The sequence below is a fragment of the Gordionus sp. m RMFG-2023 genome, chromosome 1 (assembly GCF_954871325.1).
Source record: "Gordionus sp. m RMFG-2023 chromosome 1, tfGorSpeb1-WG-v2, whole genome shotgun sequence".
Classification (NCBI taxonomy): Eukaryota; Metazoa; Nematomorpha; class Gordioida; order Chordodea; family Parachordodidae; genus Gordionus; species Gordionus sp. m RMFG-2023.
In genome coordinates, this window is record NC_088775.1 from 6634487 (window position 1) to 6658768 (window position 24282).

A 24282-nucleotide genomic window follows, 5' to 3' on the forward strand; every position below is an offset into this window, starting at 1 on the left:
GATATAATAATTTCTCAAATTTTCTAGCTTCTATAAAGTCAGAACTTATGGATTAAAGTATGGCATATCTGGCACTATTTTTCCAACTAAATCGTCAAAAGTCAAGTTACTGAAAAACTATTATATTATCGGACAAATAGAGTTAATTAAAATAATTAGATTTATGACAAAAATAAAATATTAAAATAAATGGATTAATTTGACTGTTTAAGATGGTATTATAAAAATTTAATGAGGAAGAAATTAATGATTAAATTATAATTTTCAATTTTAATTTGGTTTTAACAAACGCGACCAATATTCTATCTTTAAAATCATATAAGAAATGCGAATAAATAAAACAGATGATATATTGAATACTACAAATGATAAAGGTAATATAATTAATATATAAATCCTTATTTTCCATTTATCTTATGTATTGTTAAATATATTTAAAATTTAATTAGAATCTGATTTGAATAATGCCATGGAAGTGGAACCAAATCAGGAATCTAATGAAAACACACCTAAAGCTAATATAGATGATGAATTTGATGAGAATGGTAAATCATATTTTGTAATTACAACTAATATCATTTTTTATTTTGATACATCGCAGATTATAGTAGGCCACAAGCCACATTTCAGTTTAAGATTGAAAATTTTAGTAAATTCTCAAAGCAGGCATTATCACCACCTTGTTACATTAGAAACTTACCTTGGTTTATTAAAAAATAAATAATATTAATATCATTTACATTTTATAGGAAAATTTTAGGTCTTGTAAGAACTCAAGAAAGAGTTTCATCTGTCAGTAAATTCTTAGGCTTCTTTTTGCAATGCAATGCTGAAGCTGAATCACAGTATATAAAATAATTAAACAAGCATATATTTATTTTACAACTATTTTTAATATATTTTTTAATAACATAAATGAATAATATTTTATAAAGAACTTGGTCATGTCATGCATCTGCTGTATTAAAGGTTTTGGCTCAAGACAAAGAAAAGGGAGTTGATTATTGCAAACGTATTACATAATTTATCAATAACAAAAATTTAATCATAAGTCTAATACTAAGAATTAACAATTTATTTAGATATTTTTGTTTACAGTAATAGATATTATGCAATTTTATTATTAATAATTTTGTGTTAAATTTAATAAATATTTATTATTATGTACTAATATTTATTTATTTTTTTAAAAATGCTACAGAAATATCTCACCTATTCTATGTTAAGGAGAATGATTGGGGATATAATCAATTCATGTCTTTTAAAGTAATTTTTATATTTCATAACTATTAAACTTACCTGAAAACAAGCACTTAAACCTTATAATTAATTTGATTTTCGTATTATAATAATGAAGCTTTAATTAACATACTTATAAAATTCCAAATAATTAATCATAAATAGGATATAGAGATCTTGAAATTTTATAAAGTTTGATTAAATGAATAAACTATTCAAATGAAACATATACATATACATTTAACTTTGAATTGTAAGAATTAACATATGATATTATATAATGGAGTTGATATTTGTGAGGACTATTAAAGTATTATTTTTTAAATTTTAGGAATCTTTAATTTAATATAATTAATTTTGTCCAAATATTGATTGGTAAAAATTTGTGACAATTTGTGGATCATCACATTCCTAATTTTGAAATGCAAACATTACAATCAGAGATGTATTAAAGTTTTACACAGATTAGAGACATTCATGGGCCAGGCTAGCCCATACACTTATTGTATCTTCTAGTGGGCCAGACCTGGGGTTTAAAAAAATGGGCTTGTGTCTGAAAATAAAAATTCTAATAATTAAATTAAGTATTGCAAACAAAATGTAGCATTAATACATTAAATATATTTTTGGATAAGGGCTTAGGCCAGATAGGGTTAGCCAGTTTCTCAGCTGATCCCCTTTTCATTTTTTTTACTATCTTGGGTTCACTATTTGATAGATCCATATTTATCCGTTTATCACTTTCACCTACTTTGTCCTATTGTTGCCAGTTAATTGTAATAGCCCAATACTTGGTAATATCAGTACTAGTATGAGCCGTTTTAAAACTGCTAACTCCATATTTTATCTAGAATAATATTATGCAAGCCTGAAGATTTTGTTTGTAGATGGAACAAAGGTTTGGATATCTATTAGCAAAATCTCGAGGCTTCAATATTTTTCTGGCTAAAATGTTGAGTTAACCGTTTTGAAAAATTGGCAGGAACTAGTGTTGTTAAAAAGCCCTATTTGGGTCAATTTTTCAAAACGGAACTAATTAAGATTTTAGCCAAAATAATATTGTGTAAGCATCGAGATATGGCAAATAGATGTCCACCAGCTATGTGCAAAATCCTTAGGCTTACATAATGTTATGTTTGTTATGATCTTAAATGGGCTTTTTTTAAAAATTTACCCAAATCAGGCTTTTTAATATAATCAGTACAAGTGAGCAGGTTGTATCAGTGCATCCTTGATAACAATAAAAGGGGTAATTCCATGCCACATTAGTGGGAAAAGGGAATTTTCAGCCTACCATCTTGTTTCCGATAAAAAAAAATAGTACGAGGATTTAATGATTCATAGTTACTATTAATTAAAAACTAAAATAAATTTGAATATTAAGTTTGCTACTTGTGACTAAGTAAAAGATTGTTAATTAGGGAGAAAAACTTAACATTTCTTTTTATATTACATTAGACACTATATGTTCATTGGAAAGTATAAAACTAAATTTTTGGGACTTCCAATTTTTGCAAATTTTTTATTTTTACTTATTAACTGAGTTTTTCCTTCACTAACTTTTGATGTAAACCAATATTTACAATAATTAACGCAAATAATATGTCAAAATTAAAGATGACTATATATTCCAATGCAGAATTTTTCATTGTCTTTATGACATTTAAAGAACTAAATGATTGATTTATGGAAAAAAATTTTCCTCATAATTTATCAAACCTAATATTCTAATTGATTTTGTTTTTAATTAGCAACTAATTATTTAAAATCCACAATAGGCAAATTAAAATGGCTTCTTTTGCACTTTTAATCCCTAATAATATCTCTGGTAATTTAAATGCTATCGAGTTTTAATTTTGTTTTGCTGATCTAGTTAACATCTATACTCTGCATACAGAAATGAAAGAGATGGCCAAGAGGCACCTGATTTGATATGGAATGACCCATAATTACTATTTTTTAATAATTCTCTTATTTTGTGATAGGAAATGTTTACTGTAAAAAAATGGGGCTAGTTTATGGGACATTTAAAAATTTGCTTCATGAACTTTATTTCAAATGAACCCGTTTAATTTTTTTAAAATAATCAAATGGGGTAAGGGTAGACCTGTGCGCTGGTTTGGTTATGCCGAAAATGCCGCCGTTTAAGAAAATCACAGCGGCGCACAGCCGGCACAGAAATTTCTTTCATATTTTATACCTTTTTATTCTAATAATTGGTCAACATCACTCTTGTAATTTTTTAATGTCAATCAGGAATTTGATGAATTTTTATTTTCTACTATTTTAAAATCATAATTATATTGACTCATTATAGAATTCAATCAATCAAAAATCTAAAATTCCAAAAGTTACCATAATTTTACATATTTTTAAAATGGATGTATCTACATTTAATAATTCTATAAATAATTTTAGTATCCTAACTCTGGATGATAAAAAATCCATAGTCTGGAAATTTTTTGCAAAAGAATTAGGGAAATTATTACTGCTCTAAGATATAAAATTGCAGAAGTTGAATTTTAATTCTAGGAATATCAAAGAAAATGTCTAAGTACATTAGATTTAACATCAGACATGTTAGATCTTGACAGCATTGATCCATACCCGAGTACCCGTTTTCAAATTGGCAATTCCAATGATAATAATAACAGTAATTCCACGTATATGAAAACCTAAAAATTAAATGTCCCAAGCCCAACACGTTGGCATAATATATTAATTATGCTAGAAAGCATATCTTGATTAAATAAGGTTTTAATTAATAATGTTTTGAAAAGAATTGGGAAGCACTTTCTCAAATTATGAATCTGATCTGATAGAAGAACTAATAGCATTTCTTTCAAAATTTAAAGAAACTGTCGAATTTCCTTCAGTACAAAAAGGGCCTACTTTAAACATGGCGTTACTTTTTAGAAGTGAAATTGAAACACATTTAATAGTTAATGATAGTGATAGTTCTGAAATTATTTCACTTAAGGAAAATATATTAAAAAAACTTGCATTACGATTTCCGGTTTGTAATCTGCAAATAATATTAAATAAGTATATACTTTATTTTTTATTTAAAATTATCTAAGTATTGGCTTCTCTTTTAGATCCATGATTTTAAAAATTCAATTGTGTCAAAGTATTTAATAGAGCAAAATTGCTCAGCTTCAGAATTTATAATAAAACATCTTAAACTTATAGAGAATGATGATAATCAGGTAGTAAATATAGCTAATGAGGATGAAGATGAATTATTAAATTCAAGTTATTTGACAAAATTGGCAAATAAACATTCAACAAATATAAATTATGATTCCAAGTTAGGTGACTTAGAACAAGAATGCCACTTTCTTGGAAAACGACATTGACAAGATATGGATGTTCTAAATTTTTGGAGAGAAAAGAAGAGTGAACTTCCCAATATTTCCAGTCTCGACAAAAAAAATCTTTGCATTCCGGCGACTAGCACATCTAGTGAAAGAATTTTCTCTACCGCCGGATTGACGTTAAATTCAAGGAGATCATCATTATGTCCCAATAATTTAAATAAAATAATTTTTATACATGATAATTATAAAATTACGAAATCGATTTTGGATTTATATTGAGTTTTCTATTAAATGAATATTAAAAAATATGCCGAGATATCTTTAGAATAGTGTATATTTATTTGTTTTTAAAAAAAAAATTAATAAGCAATTAAAAAAAATTATGTTATAAAAATTTATAACTGCGCCGATTTTATTGACAGCCGCTAAATATCGGCGCGCCGCCAGCCGTCGATTAGATTTTTGAAAATTGCGCCGGTCGCCGATAGTTTTGTCGGCGCACAGGTCTAGGTAAGGGTGAAATTAAATAATTTTATTTTCAAATTTACGTTTTTTAAAGGAACTCATGGACCCCGAAAAGGGTTATTACAAAGATGATAGCATCATTCTAGAAGTAAGCGTAAGGGCCGAAGCACCCCACGGGGTAAGTTGGGACAGCAAAAAGCATACGGGATATGTCGGACTTAAAAATCAAGGGGCAACTTGCTACATGAATTCCATCCTTCAAACCCTTTTCTTCACCAATCAACTCAGGAAGGTTTAATAATTATTAAAAATTAAAAAATGAATGTTATTATCTTGAGATGAGTGAAAGCCACAAAACCAATTGGAAAAGATTTTGTAAATAAATCGTCAACCTTTGCCTTTTGAAACGCTGCATTGAAACGTTCAATTTGTGTGCAGTAATGGTTTATATGGAATTATAGATTTCTGCCAGCTCATTTTTTTTTATCGATTTAGCAAAATTTATTTCGTCAGGCTTGTACTTCCATTCAAAATCTTGTGTGGAGATGAGATAATTTTATCTTAATTTTTCTGCCCTATCTAAAAATGAGGAAAAGTAAAAGGCTTATTGTTATAATTATTGTTAAACCCTAACCTATTATAATGATTTATGGAAATCAAATGTTCTTTTATTCACGAAAAATGATATAGGTCATGTATATATTTTGTTAACCAATAAATATAAGCTCATTAATAAATATATTGAAAATTTCTCAATGATAGTTAATAATAATTATTTTTTAAATCTAATTTTTATGAGTTGCCAAATAAATTTATATTGATAGAATAGATTAAATTCGATATGGTCAGGTTTAAGAAAGTAAGAAATAAAATTTGGAAAAAAGAAAGACATCTCTAAGAAAGACAAATTTTAAAATTAAAAAAAAAGGAATATTTTAATCATTCAATCATAAAAAAAGGACGTGTACCAAATTCCGACAGAAGGTGATGCCGCTGGAAATAGCGTGGCATTAGCCCTACAAAGGGTATTTTACGAACTCCAAACATGTGATAAGCCTGTCGGCACCAAAAAAGTCACCAAATCTTTCGGGTATATATTTTTCTCAAAAAAATGTTAATATATATTACAAACGTTATATGCCTGGTATGGGTTAATGAAGACTTAACCAGGTATCATATGCATAATAGAGGTTGGAGCAATAAGTGGATGGGATGAAATTTATTAAAACAATGGACGGGCGTCGTAAAAAACTTGCCCATTAAAGACCTCATACATATTTGCGTGTTGTCTGTTGTATGAAATGGCGAAGGGGATACGAATCACCATTTTGTTAATGCAATCAAGAATATCAACCTAAATTTACGAGAAAGGGGGTGAACTACAATTTATTACAAGTGCTTTCACATTTGAGCATCATTTATTTGTGATAACTTTATCTCATAGAAGTGCTACTATATAAGATGAGATTTTTGTAATTTCAATCAATCAGATAACTAAGTCGGAATGGAGGGGGGTGGGAGTTGACGATACTGTGATTGATCAATGGTATATTTGTAAATTCCTGATAATAGTTAATATTTATTCCTTGAATTATTATATTATTATTTTTATATATTATGAAAGTGCTTAAGGGATGGGGTGAAATTTTAAATTTTAAAAGACGTAAATTTTATAATGACAAGTTAAGAGATACAGTCATAATTATTGTTTACATAAATGTTTTTTTTTCTTCTCATTTATAAGCTGGGAAACCTTGGATTCATTCATGCAGCACGATGTCCAGGAATTTTGCAGAGTGGTAAGCGTTATATTAGATACATATAAATATAATAAGTATGCATGATAACAATTTTTTTATACTGTCTTACCCTTTAAATGCTCTCATATGTTAAACTATAGAAATATATTCAATTTTAATATTTTTTTTCTTCTTCAAACAAAATTTCGCTGAAAGTTGCTCGATAAAATCGAATCCAAAATGAAAGGCAGTCTCGTCGAAGGGAAAATACCTAAATTATTTGAAGGAAAAATGATTGTGAGTATTAAATTAGTTTTTTTCTCTTTATATTGTGTAATTTCGTGATTTTTTTAAGATCTTGATGAATTTTTTTCAGTCATTCAGGCTTTATGGCCACTAATGAACCATGTTTACTAATTATTTTTTTTTCAAATCGGAAGAATTAAATAATTTATTAAAAAAAAATTAGATTTTTTTTTAAAACTATCATTATAAAAATAATTGAATTTTTACCAAATACACACCAATGCCATTTTTTATAGCTGATAGTACCATTACCAACCCGGTATCAGCTGATCACGATACCATGAGTATCAATCAGTATATCTCTGATTTTTATAATATATATATTTAAAATTTTTAAGTCTTATATCAAGTGTAAAAACGTCGATTATTGTTCATCCTGTATCGAAGCCTTCTACGACATCCAACTCAACGTTAAGGACATGAAAAATAGTATACAATCATCATCAATTTATTTTATATAGTATTAATGCGTATTGCAGTATATAAAATCAATTTGAGAAAGAAAAAAGTCGAAAGATTTTAAAATTAAATGACATTATTTATTAAATTAATAATAATAAAGAATTTAAAAAAATATAATTATTCTTTACTTGTGATATGATTCAACAATTTCAATTTTTTAAAATATTTTACTTAACTTATAAAATTGGCACATTCCAGTTTACGAATCGTTCAAACAATACATTAATCCCCAAACACTCGATGGGGAGAATAAATACGATGCTGGGGCCCATGGATTACAAGTTATATTTATAATAAATAAATTTTTTCTCTTGCAATGTCATATGGAACCTAAATATAAAATAAAAATTAAATTCTATTAGATGCAACCTTTGAAATTGGAATTTTATGCTTTTTGTTTATACAATATTATTTTTAAGAAAATTCAAAACAAAAAAAACTCCAGTTTTTTTCCAACTCCATTTATCCATTGGTTATAGGAACATATATAATTTAAATATCTATTGAAAATAAAGGAAGCGGAAAAGGGGGTTAAATTTGTGTCTTTCCCGCCCGTCTTACACCTACAACTTATGAGATACGAATACGACCCTACTCTCGATACCAACGTCAAAATTAACGACAGGTTTTATATACATTTTGGCCCACATGGGACTCTACAACGTTTATATTTTTTTTTGTCACTAAAAACATCTATTCGATCATTCTTAACCTGAACGATGATGACATATTTTTAATATGCTTCAAATTTAAAGGTTCGAATTTCCAGAAAAACTGATTTTGGAAGATTTTCTGGATAGACCTGAAATCTCGCCGGCAACTTACATACTTCACGCGGTTCTAGTCCACAGCGGCGATAATCATGGCGGCCATTACGTTGTCTACATAGATCCCAAAGCTAACGGAAAAGTCAATTTTTAAAAAAAATATAATAATAATGGTATAGGAGAGATAATGCATATTATATAAGTTAAGAAGATCATCAGAAAAATATGTGAAATATCATTTAGTTTTGGAAATAAAAGTTTCTTAGAACTATCATATAAAGCTCACGATTAAAAGGAAGTTTAAAAAAATTCGAAATATAAATAATACATTTACAGTGGTGCAAATTCGATGATGATGTGGTGTCCCGATGCGCGAAACGCGAGGCTATAGATAATAATTTTGGCGGATCAGACCCCGATATTGATCCGACTTCTCCTCTTCTCACCCTCCCCCAAAACCAACAGAATCCCAATTTAACTCACAACAATCCCATGGGCAACTCTATCCCGCCACCCCAGGCTCAATTAAACAGCAATACAAATAGGAACACGTCAAACGCCTACATGTTGGTTTATATAAGGGAGTCAGCTAAAGGTTTATTTATATTGTAGTAATTATTAACTAAAAATGGTCCTGTTTTTTTTAAATCACATATCTATATCAGACATTGATAATTAAATTAAAACCTAGTTTTGATCTGACTTCATAAGTTTGAGACATTTTATATTGGCTAAGAGTGTCTATAAGTGCTGATTAGGAATGATTTTCTAAATTATATGAATTAAGTTGGTAAATATGATTCATTTAATGCGATTAAGTTTCAAGCATTGATAGCAGATTTATTCCTCTACCCTCACTCCCTCCCAATTGCCTTATTGTTAAATACTTTATTTATTAACTTACTTTATTTATTAACTTACTTTATTTATTAACTTACTTTATTTATTAACTTACTTTATTTATTAACTTGAATTATTGTGCATTTGCAGATCACGTTCTCAGTCCTGTCACCGAAGCCGATATTCCTATATTACTAGTGGAGAGGTTGAAAGAGGAAAAGTAATTACCCATTTTCCTCCAAATAAACAATCTTATTAAACATTCCGAAATTTGTCATTTTTTATTCAAGAATTAAAAAGAAAAAAAGATTTATTTCCGTAAAAAAATATATATTGTTTAATTTTATCATATATAATGAATGATTAATTTACCATCTATCCATTTTCTCCCAATACGTTCTTGCATCCGAATTCCGGGGAAAAAATAATAACCGATTCCAGTTTTCCCTTAAATCAAAAAGGGAATCTGGTTGTGTTCTTATATTTAAGACTAGTTACGGTTTCTTTAATTTAACCCGGCCAACGAGGGTTTCTCATTCCATACTCTGAATTCACATATATTTATTGTTTATTTTGTTAGGAGAATCGAGATGATCAAACGGAAGGAGAAGAATGAAGCTCACTTGTATTTTAATGTTGACGTAAGTGTTTAAATATTTTTTATATAACTTCTCAATAAGTAATATATATTTAGAAATTTGTAGGAATGGTGGAAAAACAAATAAAGCGAATATGGAAAATATAATTATATTATTGCAAAATTTTTCATCAGCGGACATTTCAATTTTATCATTTTGTCTAATTGTGTTAATTTTTTTTTAAAATTAAAATTTTTTTTTTTCTCACACACTTGGATACATTATTAACGAACAATTATTATATCAGACCATATCATTCGTCTCGGCATAATAGATGAAGTAGTGTTATATATATTTCGGCTCGGTTTTGACCGATTTTTAAAAACAACGCAATATTTTATCTAGAAAAGTATTACGAGCCTAAAGATGTTGCTTATAGATGGCACAAGCGAAATCTCGAGGCTTAGGGATGCTTTTATGGCTAAAATATAAGGCAAATATGAATCCTTATCTAATTTATAAAAATATTTAAATTTATCCGAACTTGCCTATAAATAGAATTTGTCTAGTTGTTAAAAAAGGTTTCCTCAAAATAGTTGCTAGCCACCTCTTAGTGAAGGTGCGCACGGTTTGGTCCTTTAACCCCGACTTTTAAAGGATCACTTCGATCTTATCATGACCCATTATTGAACCATGGCCATAAATTAAATACCTCTCTTAAATATATTTAATTTTAGCCATTTTGTTCTCCGTGCTATATTGATGAAAAGCGGGAAATTTATCTTTTATTTTCAATTTTTTTTTTATGTTGGTACAGATTTTTTTCGAGGACAATTTTTACGGGCATAACGGCCACGATTTATTCGATCACATAAATCACGTCAAAAGGTAAAATTCTTTCCTTTTTTTTCTGTCATTTTAATGGGTCTGGGCGCAAACTAAGCAAAATGACAAACCATTTTACAGCCCTTAATTTAATGTCATTTTTAGACATTAAATATAAGTTCGTGTTGGCAGGCAAAAGCAGGCTCATCTGGCTTAGTTTGAGCTAGGTCACATGATATATAAATAATTCACCTTTTTCTTATTGGTTTCTAATATGAATAATTTAATGAAACAATTTTATTATTAATATTAACTATATTTTATAAAACGATCTCTAATTTCATTTTTTTTTTATTATAAAACCTGTTTAAAGGACATTCAAGAGTCGAAGGGAGAGTTATTTCAAAGATTTTATCAAAGATTTAGCTAATTACCTGGTAAAATATTTTTTATGCCTAACTAAATTCTAAAGCTCTGATTGATTTAACTTTTCGTAATCGAGAACGTATTATTCAAAATTGTAACTGTTATTAAAAAAAAAAGAAGAATTTGTTTTGTTTTCGTAAATTATATTATCGTCTGCCTTTTTATTTTCACGTATTTTCAAAATATTCCATTTTTAAAAAGGACAAGTGATTTATTTACAATTTATATCATATTAAATTTGATTTGCACCAATGACATTAATAATAGTGCGCACAAATTGAAGCGTTTTAAACGCTGCGTTGCAAAACGCAACATTTTAAATAAGTTCTCAAAAAAAAGGATTTGCCTTTTGAAAATTATATTATCGTCTGCGTTTTTATTTCTTTAATTTCCAAATATTCCTTTTTAGGATATAAGTAAGATATTTATATTACGTTTTATATAATATTTCACAGCAAATAATAATAAAAAGTAACGGAAAAGCAAACCTATTTGCGTTTTTTAAAATGGTTGCTAACGCCGCCAAACTCTAATTTTACCAATTTGCACGAGGTCATTTGAAATGCATTATTTGCGCTTGAAACGCTCAATTTGTGCGCACTATAATACCTAGACTGACGATGCTATAATAATGCACTTGGAAGAGTCTTTAAATGCATTTTGTAAAATGTATGCCAAGACCACGCGGAAGAAATATATTGTTTCTTGTTCAAATTAGACTCCTTTTTTTTACAACGTTTTATATAATGGATAGGAAAATGTTTATGCGAGTTGTCTTTTCGTAGAATTATTTTTTTTGAAATATGTAAGGAAAAAAAATCATCCATGTTGCTATACGATATATTTTTGATAAAAAAATATATTTTAAGAAATACGCTCCTGGTCAAATAAGGGTATGGCCCTTGTTCAAGCGTTCTAACAATACCATTCGTTTTACCAACATCGATCCATCTAACGAAAGTAAAAAGGTTTAAACTACAATTACACATAAATACAATATACATATTTTTAAATTTACTCTGTGGTAGTTTAAAAAAAACTAATCGAAATTTAAATCCACATATCATTTTCAAGGATATTAATATTAAATAATTTAACATAAATTAATAACTTGTAACTGTAACTAGTTACTTTTTAACTTTTAACGGTAACTAGTTAATTAACACTAGTTGCTAGTATATTTGGGTAATTGTTCCATTTTTTTAGCTGGCTAAACTTAGTTTGCATTTGAAGACAATCACATCAGATGCTTCTTTGATTTTAAAAAAAAAGAATCAACCGTTATTCTTAATTTATTAACATGTAGATTTAAAATAATTTGCGATTTATAAAAAGCTGTACGATTTTGTGGCGGGAGAAATATGGACCGTATTTTTGGAAACTGTAATCCCGGACGCGGATCAGCCCGTTCTGCCTCCTTTCGATAGTCTAAGTAATATTAATTAATTCGTTAATATAATTTGTTTTTGTCAAATGGACTAAAGTCACACTCTCCTATCTTCGGAGACTGTGCCGATGATAGATGAAGACCAGCTACGACCGTGATTCTAAAAATGGCTGATCATTGAATCGGTCTGGGTTTGGTTTAAGCCTATCCTAACATCTGTCCTATTAGACATTTAATTTATTTTATCAGTTACTCATTTATTAAGGCATCTTTTTTTTGAATGATATTTGTCTAATACATTGCAATTTTTTATATTTTTCATTATCTCATTTTTTTTAAAGCCCAAGTGTTACTTTTCCTAAAATTTTATGATCCCAAGCTTAAAATGATATATTATTGTGGTCACGCCTATGCCGATGTCAACAGGCCCTTAAGTATAACTCATTGTCATTCTCATTACATATTGTTTTTTTTTAAATTACTAATTTACAATCCTTAAAGGAAAAATTTGCAAACATATTAAGTATAATCGTCTTATATTGAGTTGGAAATTGATTATCATAAGCATATTATATATATTTATAGCTCCTTTTTTTTATAAAAATAAATTGAGGTTATTTCTATTAAAAACATTTTGAAACAACTACTATGGACTTTGGAAAATTAATTTTTGAATCTCGCACAGATCCAATCCCCTCGATTAACGGAATTATAGTTGTACATAATTCTAGTTCAATTTTTTTTTAGCTTTGATATGTTATCGGAAATTTAGTTTTAAGTTTATATTGAATTATTATATACTTTTTTAAATAAACCTATAATAGATGATTTAGCTCCCGTGATGAGACAGAGAGCTGGTTTGCCTGACAATACTCCCTTATTCTTTTACGAGGTATTTTTTTTATATAAAAATTATTATTCAATCATGTATTCGCAAATTAAATAATATAATATTTTGTTAATTTTTTTTTTGATATTTGCAATTTTTTTTTTTAAACTGAATTATTTAAAATATTTTTTTTTCATGGATTGATTGAACAAATGTTAACAAAATACAACTGATTTTTTTTATTACTTATTAAAAAAAATTCCTTTAAAATTATTTGACTTTTTACAAATGCCATTTTTTTTCCGTTTTTATTATACCAGGAAATATCTTACACGCAAACGTGCCCCATTCAAGAAGTGGACAAGCCCCTGGGTCGAGTCATTTCTGAACTAATGAACGGCGACATCATTGTCTTTCAAAAAGATTTACCCGATTTATCCATTTACCCTTTCCCTACACCCATGCACTATTTTAGGTATGTTCTTTTTTTCTTATTTCTCAAAAATGTAAAAGAATTATTTTATAATACAGATACTTGCAGTCAATTTTATGTTAAATAAGAAAGTATATTTTGGGTTTACTTCATTATTCAAGTTATTGATTGTGGATAGATGCTGATATTGGTGTCAAAAACTGTATTGACACTATTTTACATTTTGACGGCCTTTATATCAAAAATTATCCCACGTCATAATTTTACAAAATATCAGGTTAAAAAGAGTAATAGGCTGAGCTGGATAAAAATGGGGGCTGGATATGGATGTATGGGTATTTGATAAAATTTAGTATCGACATATCAGGTAGGGTAGACGAAGTTAAGAGGATAATAGGATGAAGTGGGAGATTAAGTACTGGGAAGTGAGATAGAAATTGCCAAATTTTTTAAAAATATATAATATAAATAGTTAACATAAAAGGAATGGTGGGAATAACATTTTAAATCATTTTATATTACCATTTAACTTTCGTTACGTTTTTCAGTGATATATATAACCACATCGATATGCAGTTCTGCGATAAAAATAAGATGAACGATCCCGGGTTTAAGCTTTCCATATCCACGCACATGCTATATCAAGAAGTATACATATTACATAATATTTATTTTATTTTTCTGAAATTTAGTAATATAGCCTAAAAAATATTTGATTCCATTTTCGAGATTTCTTAGACATTTATTGCTTAATATAAATTTTATGGAATTAACCTTAATTTTAAAATGATATTATTAGGCCATGCAATACGTAGCTAATTACATAGGAACCGACAAGAAGCTTCTACAATTTTTCACAACCAATCCGTAATATAATTTCTTCATATTTTATATAATGAAAAGAAGAAAGATTTGTTAATGTTTTTTTTTAAAATCTCGTCGCAATAAAGGTGTTATCGTTTTAGTGATTGGTTTATCGAATGAATTTGAATCAGGCGAGTAGTAAACATGTGTTCATAAAAATAATTTTTTAAAAGTGTATAATATATTACATTAATTATTATATATATTTTTTAAAAAAAAATGGAATTTATAGATATAGGGACACGCCTCAAAATCCCATAAAATCTTCGTTTTCTGGAAAATTCGGGGAAATATTTCAACAGACAAAAGCTCCCACTATTCACAAAATATTTTATCAGAAGGTAATATTATAAAAGGATGTTTTTTTTCGGGTCATATCTTGATCCAAATTAACAACTATTCATTTTTTTAAAAAAAATTACTTCTGTTTAGTTATTTTTTAAAAAATTTTTATTTATGCATTGTAAAGGTAGGTGCTAGAATACATAGAAAAATATATAAATTATAATGATTATTTGTCTAGTAATGTACATAAAGGTTTAAAAATAACGTATTATAACATTTTAGAATCACCCTTAGAGGTATGCAAAGGGATTTTTTCGCAGCCCTACCCGAGCCCGAATTTATTTTTGTCCAAACCCGACCCTAGCCCGAGGGCACATTATTTAGTTCGAGCCGAGCCCAAATAAACAATTTGAGTTTGATCATCGCCACCTTAAATAAAAATTTATTTTATCTAATCACTTTATATATATTAAGTTGTATTTTATTTAATTTTTTATAAAAGTTAAAATAAATCGAATTTAAAAATTAGAGGCTTCGAATGTAGATGATATAACAGTTATAGAGACTAAAAAATATAATAATGAACATTATAATGATATATAAATAATGATCAGTCCAATTTATCTGGTTTTAAACAAGTCCCTTTCTCTCCAAAAGCCCTACCAGCAGCTGAAAACGCTCTTTTAGCCGACGAAACAGGGATCATTAGGAATCTAAAAGCCAAAATATTTAAATTTGGTAAGTCATTACGGTTTGTCTTCCACCATTTAAAAAAACGTTTTTTTTTCTCTTTAGCTTTCACCTTTTCTGGTGGTAAGCTCCTTCAACATCTCTCTCCACTTTATGTTATTCATACAATCTCTTTTATCTAATTTATACTTCTTCATATTGACTCTAACTATATGGCCCCATTGAAGTTTTGGCCTTCCACTTTTACGTTTGCCCATCACTTCCAAACTCTCAACCTTATTTAAAATATTATCTTAAATATATGATTTAGCCTCTAGGTTTTTTTGAAGTTCGTCAGCTTCAACGCTAGCATCAAAAAACACCTTGTCAACCTCCCATATAGAGAAATCCAAAAACGTATCTGCCTCAGTATTTTCTTGAGAAAAAAAATATCCATAATATAATAGTAATTTTAAAAGATATATATTTACTTTATTATTTCTTAATTCATAATTTTATTATTAATTTAATGAACCTTTATTCACTACTCGTTCAGTTGAATAGGAGCTAGATCGTGAGTTGGTGTTTATAGTTTTTTGTCCAATCATATCTTTGCTGATCTCCTAGGCATGTTGGCACAAATCTTTAATGTTCTCGGGATAACATTTTCATATCCCGAAATTTTTGGCACAAAAAATGTCGAAATTTAGGCGGAATATATCTATTTGAAATTTATCCACCATTATTTCTTGTCATTTTTGCGACAGCTGGTTAAGCTGCGAGTTTAAGTTTGGATGAGCTAAATAACTCAATATTATGTGATAACACAATATAACTTTGTGAATGGTGGGTTTAAATCACCTTCATCACTCGCAATTTTTAAAGGCATCAGAAACTTGATAAGGTCTCTTATCAATTCATAATCTATATTTTCGAGCATAATCGACTCACCTCTAGAATTGAGAATCTCCAATATTTTATTGAATTGATTAAAAATCGATTCAATCATCATTCTGCTATTCCATCTAGTCTCAATGCACAAATGAAGTGCCTTATCAAAGTGATTAACTAATCAAAAATTTAATGCTACAATTTAATAAAAGTTGATTTAGCATACCCATTCTGTTTCATATAAGTAACTAAACTTTTACAATCATCAAAACATTGATATATCTGGACCTTGAAATTCTATATTTTTTTACTAAAGGTATTCCTTAATACTGTATTTAAAAGAAGAGAAGCACAATTCAATCGTTTACGATTTTCAAATGCTTTAATTAAATTAGTTCATTGGTCTATCAGATAAATATGGCCTACAGAATCCTGATATACAATGATTTTTATAATAATTTTTAATAAAATCAATACCTAAATACGGTGAAATTTGTAATAATTTCCTTTTTTAATATTTTCACCCTTATTTTTTTTCTTCTTCAAACTTGCATGTAAACATTACAACTTTATTAAGTTTCTAAGAATCGTCTAAAAAATGAATAATAAGAGTTACATAGGATACTTTCTCATAATCATCAGTCCAGAGGTCTATGGTGGCTATAAAAAATTATGAATAATTTAACCATATTTTCATATTACCAGCACATAGACCCTATATGCGTTTAATATTGCATATACGATCAGCAGTATCTATTAAATTTCTAGTGATTGTCGTGGAATTTAGAATGATGCTTTTAACATCGATATTTCCATATGTTTGAGCCAATTTTGGCAACAATCAACAAAGCCTTCCCTATGAATTCTTACAAGTGATCTTAAATCACGTCCCAAATCATGGTAATTACTTTTGAACACGCTTTTTAAAAGGCTAACAATTGTTAATTGAGTCTTTATACTCTCCATTGTAAATACAGATTTATTCCTTTTTAGTTGATTAATGACTGAAATTATTTATTAATATATATTTATTGTATAAATAATATTAACCTTTTGTTATGGGATTATAAACGTGTATATATTTGCAAAAATTGCAACTCACATAATTAAGTTTTCTTTATTGTTATCTTATATAAATGAAAACTTTTTCTAGGCCTCAGAGCCATTGACATTTTCCCTTACTTCATATTCATTGCTTTTAATCTTTTCACCAATTTTTTTAATTTGGCATCCATTAAAATAATTTTTTAAATATAAAAATATGAAGCTATTTATAGATATTAGTAAAAAAATTTTTATTAAACTGAATATGATGAAAGTAAAGTATGTAATAATATTGTTTTTTTAACTATATAATTCAATTCAAAATATAATCACATATATGGTTATGTAATAATAAAATAATTGAAAATGACATGTTATTCTGATTGACATTTTAAGGAAAAAATGTGATAAATAAAAAATGATATGGTTTTATATAGTGGTGTTTCAAAAGCCCTATAAGGTCGATTTTAAAAAACAGCCCGATTAAGATTATAACCAAAATAACATTATATAAACCTAAAGATTTTGCTCATAGCTGGCAAAAATGCTTAGACATCTATTTCCCAAATCTCAATGTTTGTATAATTAGGATATTTATATTAATATTTATTTTTCGGGTCAAACAGCTCCTACAACTTGACCCGAACCCGAAATTTTTTTAATGTAATAACCTGACTCTATTTTTGGTGTCTGGACGGGATAAGGACTGTGCCCGTGCAGTTCTCCCCCCTCCGTATATATATTAATATATGCTTTAAAAATTTAATTAGCTTTGCATGCCCTTGGATGAGCTTGAAGCCAAAAATCAATACAAATGCGTTTGGGTTGACAGTCATTACAAGGAGGAGAAAGAGCTGGTTGTGTACGTCAACAAATCGGCCACAGTGGCGGACCTATTGCAAGACGCCCGTAAAAAAATACTCGCCTCCTTCCGGTCCGCTATTTTACTTAACAGTAATCATATTTGCCTCGGCGGGGTTGCAAGGGATAATTCCCCTTCCAGGTTTTGAATTCGTTATATAAAATGATTATTAAATTATCGAATAAAATGGTTACTAAATGTATATATATTGAAATTATTGCTGAGGAAATCATCATTTTTGGCCATGGTATCCATTGCTGTGAGATGTATATTTTCGATGTTGTAAGATTATGATTAAATGAATCAAAGAAATAGTTTTGTATACAGTTGTCTTGGTTTTCCACGTTTGAGACCCTGTTTTAATCCTTGTTATTTGAGCAAGGAATCTGAGGTTACATCTTTCAACAGGATTATTGATTTTGAATTTTCTCATCATACATGTAATGTATCAATGCAACATTACAGAAAATCATCATGAATAGAGGAAATTTTACCCATGTTTTGCAAGAGTATTTATTGTTAAACAACTCGTATCAAGGCTTTTAAGCCTCTTAAAGGCCTATTCTATATTTACAGTGTAGGAATCTAGTTGTACCTGAAATCAGTTACAAATTCTATAGTGTTTGGTAGTAGAACTTGATTTGTGTAGATTTTCTTTTTTGGAATATTTATTTCCTGTTTTACTAAATTAAGCACCTCAGAAAGCGTATTTAATTGGAAGATTATGTGTGTTTGTTAGAGTGAATTTCTTAAAGGATGATCAGGATGCATAGAAAATGAGCCGGAAATTTTCATAGTTCATATTAGTGTGGCCCCGAACCAAATTTTAATAAATAAATGTTATTTACTTAATATTTTTTGTCAGGAATTCAAATTAACGAATATCGAATTAGGTTCAGATAAATATAACTGTTCAGGTTCGATTCGTGAAAAAATTATAATATCGGTTCGGTCTGAACCTTTAATAACCGGGTTAGTTTTTTTTAGCATATACAAGCATATTAAAATTATGTAAAGTGAACATCCTTATTAAAAGTTTATCATCATTCTCTAAAAAATAATGTTGAGGCGTATACAATTAAAATATTTTCAAGATTCTCTTCTATCAAATTATATCCAATAAGGAAGAAAGAAATTTATGACTGAGAACTATAGTTGGGTAATTAGTATTTTTTTTACGGTTTCAGCCAATTTTTAGTCGGCTATAAAAATCGGATAAACCGTGTAAAACCATCACTTTTGCTTTGGGGTTTTTCTTAAATAAATTGAAGATAAAAATCGGATAAACCGTGTAAAACCATCACTTTTGCTTTGGGGTTTTTCTTAAATAAATTGAAGTTCAAATGTGAAAGCAACTTATAGAAAATAAAACGCCTTAATGTTAACGCATTTTCTTCGGCACACGCCCGTAGAATTGAGCAGAATTAGCCGACATTTAGCTTATTACCCTACTATACTGAGAGCACTTCTATAGACTAACTTGGGTAGCTTCAAATAGCAATATATAAAAATATCTAAGAATAATTAGTGATAGTTATTAGTCAAAACTGATTATTATTCATATAAAAGAGTTTAAAATATCAAAAGATTCAAACCGGCTCACGGCATTTTAGAAGTTCGGTTCATGTTTGTGTGCAAATTTTTAACGGTTCGGGTTTCTGTAAATAATACCGGTGTAACAGTTCGGTTCAGTCTTGATTTGAATTACTCATTTTTATATCCTATTTTTTTAAAAAAAAATTAATTCTTTACTTAAGTAATTGAATAAATTTTAGTTAGGGATATTATTTTAGTTAATATGATGTAAGAAAATAAGAGATAATATACAAGAATTATAATACCAGCAATTTTTTTTTAAAAATATCATCCTCATCACCTATTCCCTTTCCCCTTAATCCAATCTTTAGGTTAAATCGTTCGGGCAGCCCTAATATCCAAAATTCTCAACACAATCTGATGGATGATCAAAGCAGTGGTAACGTCAATTGCATTAATTGCACTGCCGGACTCGATTTTTTTGACTCACCCGATCCCATCAAAGAACTAAAATTAAGGTTTGACATTATCTATTACGTTTCAATGTTACTTATTTTTATTAGGACTTAATTAGCTTGATTTCAAATGTAAATTCAGTAATTAATTATTGCAATTTCATCAACAACTTATCGTTATCGATGATTACCTAAAACTATTCATTTGAAACAGGGTCGTAGATATACAAAGCTTCAAAACGGCCACTGTCCTTAAAAACGAACTCAAGCTAGAAAATTTGATACCCCCGTCCTCGAACACGGCTCTAGATCAACACCAATTTAAATCGTCAAGCATGAGCGTGGCAAACCCCATGTCCTACGAAATGGGCAACCCGATCATGGGAACCGGCCTTAATTTGCAAGCCCCGCTACTGAGAATCGAGGAAATACCTCGCGATCAAAAAGAGATTGGGCCAGATGAAATGCTCGTTCCTTGTACCCATTTTTTTAGAGTAAGGATTACGATGTTTATATCACACCTGACTTACGACCTAAGATTTTTGACACCGTTCCGAAGGGGTGATAGGAATGAGAGGGAGGGGACGAGGGTTAGGTTGTGAAGTTTGTATTTTCTTTTGTTTGTTTGAACAGAAAATTTTTATAATATTGTGTACTAGATTTTATTCCTAGCATTTTTATAATTGTTTATTTATTTTTTTTGTATTTTGGTTCGGCATGTTTATTGCTTGGAAAACAAATTAACCACATTTAATTAATTTTACATTGTTTTTAAATTTTTATTATAATATCATTTCATATACTAATTTACTATAAAATATTATGATATATTTTTTTTTCTAATATAACAGGACATTGTCAATACATTCGGTATACCATTTTTCGTCAAAGTTAAAAACGTGAGGATATTTTAAAAAAATTTAAATTTACTCGTCATTTACAAGTGCTTTACTTTTATGATGCTTGAATTACTTTAAATTTTATATTATTAGTGTACATTAAATTGATTTTTAGTTTAAAAAAAATAAATATAGATGGAAGCTTGTTGATATAATGTCAGTTAGCTTATTTCGATAGATAGTTATTTCGACTTTATCCTTCTATTTTTCAAATATATATACACCTCTCTTCTAACATTATAATATATTTTTTTTATAAAGGATGAACACTTCGAAGCTATAAAGTCCCGGATTCAAAATCGATTAGATATCTCTGACAAAGAATACGAAAAATACAAATTTTACTTCATTTCGCAAGGAAGGGTTAACGAAGTCACGCCCGAATATAGGATCCCTTTAACCGACCTTAAAACAGCCAAGGATGGTTTTGCATTATCTCCTTTTTTAAAAAAATAGATACATTATAACAATTGTTATGATGAGGTTTGCTTAAGTTTTAAATTTAAAATAGACTATGGGATAAGCATAATTTTCCTCTCACTTTATTTTAATTTTGATACCAGTTTAAATTCTTATTCCGAAATTTATAAGTTCTATCATTCCTCTTACTTTTTTATTTTCAGGGTTATTAGATTGGATATGATGCTATTATTCTAAATATAAATTTGAATAGTTGTATTTGAAGCATTCCTTACATTAATTTTAGTATAAACACGTGCCTTGTCATACATAATTAATAAGTTTTTGGGAGGTTATTATATTTGATTTTTCAATCAATGAAAACTGGCATTATTCAATTATATTTTCGAGTATTTTAAGTCTTATAAAATCGACAATTTTTTTAAAAAAATTCTTTTAATTGATACGAAAACTAGCATTGGTTGACACTTCATGCCTAACCATCATTACAATAGTCACCTAGTTGGTATAGTGCAACATTTTAAAATAATTTGTTGGTCGAGTTTGATTCCCGTTAACACCATACCTGAAACTAGAGGCCTGAAATGGACCGTTTTTGTTTTAAAAAGGCTTAATCCGCTCGCCCAATCCCCAATGTTTTTTTAATATTCACTATTGTTTTGTTTGGCTCTTTATTTTATTTTGATCTATTTTTTACTTAAACGTATAAAGTATTTAATTTGTAATTAAAAAAAATGATCTGTAATAAATATCATTTCAACCTAAAATATTTCAAATTTCCCCACCCATTGTTCTAAAAAGTATTTTTTAATCTGCTCGCTCATATGTTTATAATTTTTTCACTCGCTCGACACGCCCACAGAATGGACGGGCAGGCTAAAAACTGCCAATTGCAGACCTCTATCGGAAACTACCCTGGCTTAAAAAAATTTCTTCAGTTTACCATAATTTAGCCAGGGTAAAAATTAGATTTATTATTTATTTATAGGGTTTTTTAGTTACAATATCATTTTCCCAATTTAGTTAACACCGTTATGAGGTGTGTTTTTAAGAAAAAGTGACTTGACTGGGAAAAACCTTATATACAACTTTATTTATCACATAAAAACGAATGTTTAAAAATATAGTTTGGATAGGTATGGAACACATGAACAAAATAGCCAAGCAAACGAGATCCAATTACATGGAAAAGCCTATAAAAATTCATAATTAATTTATAAATTACAAGCATATTCCCTTATAGCTATTTTTTTTATCTGAAAAAGAAAACCCTATTAATATGAGGTATTGAATTCCCCTATAATTAATTTTATTCAGATTCGATTTGTTATTATTTGCTGCAAAGTTAAATAGTCTAATTCAAACCCTTTTAATTTCCGCCCTGTTTCTTAAGATAATTCCCATTATTTTACAATTACTTCCTTGACACGTTAGCGTTTCTTTGTATGAATACCGACTGACTACATATAATTTTCTAGCAATGATTTCCCTATTTATATATTATAAATCTCCCAATAAATTATATTACAAACATATACACATATTTATAACGATGTCATGCTTAATTAATAGGCTATATTATTTTTATATAAATATCTTTATTGTAACTATTAATATTAAAACAGTAGTGTTGTCAGTCCTACAAAGATACATTAATATTAAAACAGTTAGTTTTGTCAGTCCTACAAAAATATATATAACCATATCTCCCGCCCCCTATCATAAAAAAAAATCATATATTTATAAGAGATTTGTTTCGTATCAACTTTTGATATTAGCAATTTGTAAATAATTTTTTATATTTCTTTATTTAAAAGGCATTTTATGTCAAAAAAATTATTATCTCCTTTTTATTATAGTAATGGCCATAATTTTTAATAGCATTCATTCATTTATTGATTATAACAAAAATTTGCCAAACCTCCGATGGATGTTAAGTTATATTTTATTTTTGCTGGCTTAGGCGTTTAATAAAAGAAATTTATAATAAAATGTGTTTACTTTTAGTATATTCTTTTGTACCTGTTGTAAATTTTTTTTTTTAAATTTAATTATTTTATCGATAAAATTTATTCGCTATAAAACATTGTATTTAAAAGGATTTAAGAAATAAAATATAAATTAAGAATGATTATTAAATGTTTTGTAGTTTTTATATATATAATAAATAAATTTTATACTTTTCAAACTTTATTTATGATGCAAATTTTACGATTTCATTATTTTATTTTCTCCACGTCCAATAATATGTTTTTTAAATTATTTTATCGAAACGAAAATAATATATATTTATCAATGATTTAAAAAGATAGGAAAAAGAACCTAGTAAAACCCCAAACGATTTAAAAAAAAGGTTAGATATTATATTTTTTTTATAGAGCGACACAAATCTAATCAATAGTATTTTGGTAACAAGAAAGCAAAAAAAATTTGAAGTCTAAATTGACATTCGAATACAGTATTAAACCGCTTATCCTGCTTTTAGAATTATTTCGGGCTGTCCCCAAAAATTCTTTTCAAATATTTATAGTTTATAACCTTTCTGGCTTTAGAGAATTTTAAAACTATTTAACATTCGAGGTAATTAAATGATAATTAATCCTGCGCCTAAAAGCTGCTCGTTAGAAATAATGTAATAAGATGTAAATTGGCCAACATTACAAATGTAATTGTACTTGTCATATTCCTTTTTTATTTTTGAATGTGCCTTGATTTTACATTAATTTGTTCAAAACTGAAAA

The 24282-nt window shown here is 28.1% G+C and overlaps 1 protein-coding gene across 1 annotated transcript; it reads left to right on the forward strand.

Annotated features, from left to right (window-relative positions):
• Positions 1-274: 274 nt before the first annotated feature.
• On the forward strand, positions 275-23516 carry LOC135922860 (ubiquitin carboxyl-terminal hydrolase 7-like). The gene is made up of 33 exons (XM_065457362.1): positions 275-374; positions 450-545; positions 602-704; positions 750-845; positions 936-1012; positions 1202-1266; positions 5119-5316; positions 5984-6114; positions 6769-6823; positions 6980-7060; positions 7408-7498; positions 7730-7812; positions 8047-8156; positions 8287-8440; positions 8635-8893; positions 9289-9358; positions 9719-9779; positions 10534-10604; positions 10915-10978; positions 11837-11935; positions 12303-12399; positions 12696-12788; positions 13179-13246; positions 13504-13658; positions 14165-14264; positions 14416-14483; positions 14713-14821; positions 18140-18372; positions 20139-20285; positions 20437-20716; positions 21074-21121; positions 21383-21545; positions 22669-23516. The coding sequence occupies exons 1-33, from the start codon at positions 326-328 to the stop codon at positions 22752-22754; spliced, it is 3660 nt and encodes a 1219-aa protein (XP_065313434.1). The 5' UTR covers positions 275-325; the 3' UTR covers positions 22755-23516.
• The last annotated feature ends 766 nt before the right edge of the window (positions 23517-24282 follow it).

Excerpts from the sequence above, each read along its gene's own strand:
- LOC135922860 (XM_065457362.1), top strand. The coding sequence starts at position 326 with ATGCGAATAAATAAAACAGATGATATATTGAATACTACAAATGATAAA. Across the intron at positions 14,265-14,415 it reads CGCACATGCTATATCAAGAA|GCCATGCAATACGTAGCTAA; the intron begins GTATACATATTA and ends TGATATTATTAG. Across the intron at positions 21,122-21,382 it reads TTTTCGTCAAAGTTAAAAAC|GATGAACACTTCGAAGCTAT; the intron begins GTGAGGATATTT and ends TTTTTTATAAAG.